We start from the raw sequence: 6,100 nt of genomic DNA, 5'->3' as shown, positions 1-6,100 counted from the left end.
GGGTCTGGGTGGGATGTTCTTTGGAGGGTTGGTGTGGACCTGATGGGCCGAAGGGCTTGCTTCCGCACTGTAGGAATCCTACAATTGTCCGAGGTTGTGTCCCTAACCCTTAACCAGGAGGCCCAGGTTCCAGTTCCACCTTCGCGCCAGAGGTGTGTCCATGATTAGAAAATATATCCAGTGCCTTTCCACACTGTAGGAATCCTACGATTGTCCGAGGTTGTGTCCCTAACCCTTAACCAGGAGGTCCAGGTTCCAGTTCCACCTTCGCGCCAGAGGTGTGTCCATGATTAGAAAATATATCCAGTGCCTTTAATAGAGTAAATCTGACCTTGGTGATTAACAGGAGTGTTATCAGAAAAAAAACCTGTCATGGAGTCAAGTATTGATCAAAGAGGTAGGTTTGAAGGAGGGGCTGAAAGGCAGCTAGAGAAATGAAGATTTCTCAGAGTGGTCACGTAAACATTTCAGTCTTCACAAACAACGTTTCAAAACACAGCAGCAATCGTTGGTTCCTCCTGTTCACTGCCTACATGCCAGGAGGTTAAACAATAACTCGATTTCTTTGTGATCAAACTGTGTCCCGATAATGGTAACCTTTGTGGACATGTCTAATCTGTAGTCACGAGATTCACACCACACCACATCACATCCCGCCTCTTTGGATAACGGCGCTCAATTCTGGTCTCCCCGCTATAGGAAGGATGTTGTGAAACTTGAAAGGGTTCAGAAAAAGATCGACAAGGATGTTGCCAGGTTTGAGCTACAGGGAGAGGCTTAACAGGATCATGGGATTGGTAGTGAAAGGACCACATCGTTATTACTGTGGCCATCACTCTCTTTGGAAAAGTGCAAAAGACAAGTTTAAGAACAGGGCTTCCCAAAACTACAGGTCACAACCCTTGTGTGGAGTTTGCACATTCTCCCCGCGTCTGTGTGGGTTTCCTCCGGGTGCTCCGGTTTCCTCCCACAATCCAAAGATGTGCAGGTTAGGTGAATTGACCATGCTAAATTGCCCTAAGTGTTTGGTGCGTTAGTCAGGTGTAAATGTAAGAGAATGAGTCTGGGTGGGTTGCTCTTCGGAGGGTCGGTGTGGACTTGTTGGGCTGAAGGGCCTGTTTCCACACTGTAGGGAATCTAAGAATCCAAAAACTTCACACAAGCAGTTTCAGCTGTAAGTGGGAGTTTAGACATTTGTTATGGAAGTTCTCACAGACATGAGATATGCCACTCAGTACAGGTTTAATCAGGAGGAGGAATGCAGATGGTGGCCAGAAGTTATAAAAGGTCAAAGGTTATTTAAGTGAGCGGGCGAAAATGTCAGATGAAGTTGAATGTGAGGTCATCCACTTTGAACCTAAGAAAGACAAACCAGCCTGTTCTCTACATGTTGGGAAACTACAATTGTTGAAGAGCAAAAAGATTTTGGAGCTCAAGTACGGTACACAAATCATTTAAAGTTAGTAGCATGACATAAAGAGAAATTAAAGAGGCAAATGGAATGTTGGCCTCTAATTCAAAAGTGTTGGAATACAAAGGGAAGCAAGTTATGCCTCACTTGTGTTGAGACTTAATCAGATTCCATCGGGATGATGGTATACAGATTTGAGCACAATATGTCTGGAAGAATGCATTGGCCTGGCTCTGGGCATAGTTAAAGGTCAACAGAATTGGAAGATTAAACTATGGGGACAGATTGAACATACCTGGCTTGCATTTACTCGGTTTTAGGAGACTGGGGGGATCATGATTGTTCAAGACGTTGAAAGGATTCAGAAGAATAGACACAGACAAACTATATTCTCTAATGGGGAACTCAGGATTGAGAGAATGTAATTTTAATAATAGAGCTAGCCATTTAACAGGGAAATCAAAAAGGACCACTTCACACAAGAGAGAAGTGGGAATATGAAAATCTCCTGAATTAGCTCCGCTCATCCAGTAGGTGAGTGATGTTCGGACTATAAAAGATTTGAAAACTGCGATTGATTGATTTTTGACAGGGAGCAATGTCAAAGGGAATGGAACAAGGCCAAGTAAGAGGAAGGTACAGATCAGCTATGGTCTAACTAAATAATGAGACAGGTGCAAAGGGCTGAATGGTCTCCTCCTGTGACTTATGATTCTAATTTGTTTTCAACCAAAAAACAGAGCTCCAGCATAAATAGCCATCAGTTTTTGTATATACATCATTGATTGCAGTAACCCTTTACATTGATAATAGCCCTTTCCTTCTCAGCTAGATAACTGAAGTATGTTTACTGAGGCTATCAGCAGAATGAATGGGCCAGTTGAGTTAGCAATCTTTTATCAGATCTCTGGCAAAGAGTGTTTTGTCACATTGACTCAGATAGTTCCCCTGCCCACATTCGAAAGACCAGATATGGTAAGTTCTTTTAAAATCACCTTTTGACGTGACCCAATGTATAACCTGATGTTAGGATTCTTGTTTGAAATTCAGTACTGGTTACTGTGCCAGGGCCTCAGCTATTTATGATTTATATGAATGGCTTCGAAGAAGGAACAGAGAATAATGTCCAAGTTTGCTGATTGTACAAGGCTGGGTATGAATGCAAACTGAGAGGCACATAGAGGCCTCAAGGGAAATAGATAGGTTAAGTCAGCAGGAAATGACAGGACCATAAGGGAGGGAAGTGTAAAATTATTCATTTTGTTTGGAAGAATAGAAAAACAAGAATGGTGAGAAACAAAGAGATTTGGGTATATTGAATTAGTATGCAGGTCCAAAGATGTGCAGTTTAGGTGGATTGGCCATGCTAAATTGCCCACAGTGTGCAGGGATATGCAGGCTGAGTGGATTAGCCATGGGAAATGCACAGTTACAGGGCAAGTGTGAAGGGGGGGAGTGGATCTGGGTGGAATACTCTTCGGTGGGGTGGGGGGGAGGGAGGTTAGTGTGGACCTGTTGGGCTGAATGGCCTGTTTCCACACGGTGGGGATTCTATGATTCGATTCTAAGCTTCTGGAGTGCTGTTGCACCCATCCAGGGGGAGTGGGGAGTATTCCATCACCTCCTGACTAGTGCCTTGTAGATGGTGGACAGGTTTGGGGAGTCAGGAGGCGGGTTACTCACTGCAGTATTCCCAGCCTCTGACCTGCGCTTGTAGCCACTGGATGTATATGGCTGAACCCAGTTCATTTTCTGGTCACTGGTCACCTGGAGGTTATTGATGGTGGGGGATTCAGCGAGGGTTACCTCTTGCATGGTGGGGTGTATGTTTCTATTCTATTCTATAATGGCTCTATACTTACATTATAAAAGACATACAACGTGATTCGGAAACAAATCAAAAGCTGACCCGGGAGGGTCCACTCAGAACAGCCAACACTTGGTTGGGTTGGTGGAGGGTTGAGTCACTTCCAGCAGATGCAGTCTCTGACCTTAGCGATGGGAACGGGCCGGGCAACATGGAAGTTGGCAAAGATCCAACGAAGGAAGGAAGGGTGCACCGCTGTTCCTACTCCCGCCCGCTCACCATCTCCTCTTGCACAGCCCCCCCACCTTCCTTCAGCCACCTCTCCTCCCACCCCTACAAACCCCGACCCCACCCCCCCCCACTCCCAGTTCACATGCTTTGCTGCAAAAAGCGCTGGAGAAACTCGGTGGAGAGAAGGAACGAGGTAACGTTCCGACCCTCCTTCCGGAACGTCGGCCGAGTTTCTCTGAGTTTCGGGTGAGTTTCTCCAGCACCTCCTTGTTGTATTTCAGATCTCCAGCGCCTGCAGACTCTTGCTCAGCTCCCTTTATGCCAATCCTGCCCGCTAGACCACCCCCACTTCCCCAGTCCCTCTCGGCCGCTGGCACACCTGCTTTGTTTGCCACTTTCTCCAGACCCCCTTACCCTCCATCCACGCCTCACCCCCACTTGGAGTGGCACCGGGAAGGAGTGGAAAAGCGAAGGGAAAAGGAAGGAGGGGGGGGTGGGGTGGGGGTGTGTGACCGAATTGGTGGCTGGGATCTGGCAGCTGCCAATTGGAAGGAGTGATCAACGAGAGTAAGGGGATTGGTGAATGCTTGGTCGTTAGCAGTACCCATGTGTGTGTGTGTGTGCGCCAATGGCCAGAATGGGAACCAAATTCTTGCCTGGTATTGCTTGATCAGATAAACATCGTAGAATTCATCCCTGGTGTACATTTGGGAGGTCCACTTTGTCTCATCATTTTGGTGGACCCCAATTTTAACTCACTCCAAACCTATTTCCTGACAAAGAGTCTAAATCACAGCCCAGTGAAACCAATCTCACAGCAAGAGCCTTCTTCCTGAAGAGGTTTTCAAAATGGCCGACGGTAATCTGAATATCCGAAGGTTGGACGACCCTTCAGCAACGTTTTGTTTTACATAAGCCTCGCACCATGCTGACTGATGAACAATTCGAAACAACAGCACCTTCCAAACCCACAACCACTTCCATCGAGAAGGACAAGGAGAGGGGAACACCTCCACCATTCCTCCGCTATTAAAACCCTGGAACGCTCTCTTTGAGAGCACTGTGGGGGTGTTTACCTGCTGCGGGCTGAGGTAACACCAGAGGTCACTTTCTCAAGGGCAATTAGGGACGGGCAATAAATGATGACCGGCCTCATGAGGTTCACATCTAGAGAGAGAGCGCGTTTTGGTAAGATTGGGGTTGCAAGTTCTTCTGGTGAGGTTGTCATGCGACCGATGAGAGAATACAAAGAGTCAAAGAGTTCAACCAACTCCCCTAGTGCTACACTTCAGGGTATCCAGACACTCCTGTCTGGGCTACACATTCTTTGCAGAGTTTTTACCCACAGCTCCATCCCAACTAGAAACACAATACAGAAAGCTGAGCTGGGGGAGGCTGTGGGTGTTGTGTGGGCTGGAGGGGGGGGTGCAGAGGGAAAATTTTCCCCAGATTTTTTTTTTAAATAGAGGACTATCCGATAGATTGAACGGGCTGCGCTCGATTTCTCCGGGGATTGCGGGGGACTGGATTTTCCACTAAATTTCTGGGCAGGAGATCCTCGTGGAGAATTCCCCTTTTGCAGGATTTTCCCTGGAAGTAGTCGCAATGGCGTGAGCTGTCACAACGTTATTCCCGTTCGTAAAGTCCAGTGAGGAGCTCCTTGGGTTAGGAGCCCCTGTGAAAAGTCCACCGTTCAGCTTTCCAAAGGGACGCGAGGAACCTGGGTGGTTTTTGTTGTAACAAGGACAGTGGCACCTAGTTCAGTCGCTGGCAGCGGGTAACTCTCATCGCTCCTTTTGTCCACGGCATTGTCGCACTCGAGGTGACCATTCCACGCCTGGGAACCCGCGGGGGACAAAACAGCATGTACTCCGTTCCCAGTCTCGTTTTTCAACATCACCGAGTCCTTGGAAATTCCATTCAACGCTTGAGAATTGCTGTTGTTCTCTTGGTAGAAAATTCCGTTGTTTCCGGAATTGCTCCCGTTCAGTTTCTCGTACTCGTCCGACTCCGCAGCAGCCTTGTGAGCTGGAAAATGAAGCAAAAACAAAATCGCGTTTACGCAACGGACACAAAGCAAAACCCCTGTGGGTGCAGGGAATCTAAACCGAGAATAGAAAGCGCAGGTCTGGCCGTGTCGGTGAAGAGAGGAGTAAAGTTAACATGTTGAGCCAGACAGAGGTACGGCACAGAAACAAACCCTACAGTCCAACTCGTCTATGCCAGAGATTCTAACCTAATCTAGTCTCATTTGCCAGCACTTGGCCCCTAACCCTCCAAACCCTCACATACCCATCCAGATGCCTCTTAAATGTTGCAATTGTACCAGCCTCCTCCACATCCTCTGGCAGCTCATTCCATACACGTACTACCCTCTTGTGTGAAATAGTTGCCCCTTCTGTCTCTTTTATACCTTTCCCCTCTCACCCTAAACCTATGCCCTCTAGTTCTGAACTCCCCGACTCCAGGGAAAAGACTTTGTCTATTTATCTATCCATGCCACTCATGATTTTATAAACCTCTATAAGGTCACCCTTCAGCCTCTGACGCTCCAGGGAAAACAGCCCCAGCCTGTCAGCCTCTCCCTGTAACTCAGATCCTCCAACCCTGGCAACATCCTTGTAAATCTTTTCTGAACCCTTTCAAGTTTC

General features: G+C 47.4%; 1 protein-coding gene across 1 annotated transcript in view; it reads right to left on the bottom strand.

The window, feature by feature from the left end:
* Window positions 1–3,558: 3,558 nt before the first annotated feature.
* Window positions 3,559–6,100, bottom strand: part of LOC122548148 — a 14,288-nt gene continuing 11,746 nt past the window's right edge. Inside the window, exon 3 of the mRNA XM_043686699.1 lies at window positions 3,559–5,477. Coding sequence (XP_043542634.1) covers window positions 5,143–5,477 — 335 coding nt within the window. The 3' untranslated portion in view covers window positions 3,559–5,142. The remainder of the gene's footprint in view (window positions 5,478–6,100) is intronic.

This window comes from Chiloscyllium plagiosum, unplaced genomic scaffold (genome assembly GCF_004010195.1).
Source record: "Chiloscyllium plagiosum isolate BGI_BamShark_2017 unplaced genomic scaffold, ASM401019v2 scaf_13613, whole genome shotgun sequence".
NCBI classification, from domain to species: Eukaryota; Metazoa; Chordata; class Chondrichthyes; order Orectolobiformes; family Hemiscylliidae; genus Chiloscyllium; species Chiloscyllium plagiosum.
The sequence above is the reverse complement of the archived record's forward strand: the minus strand, read 5'-3'. Positions and strand labels throughout refer to the sequence as shown.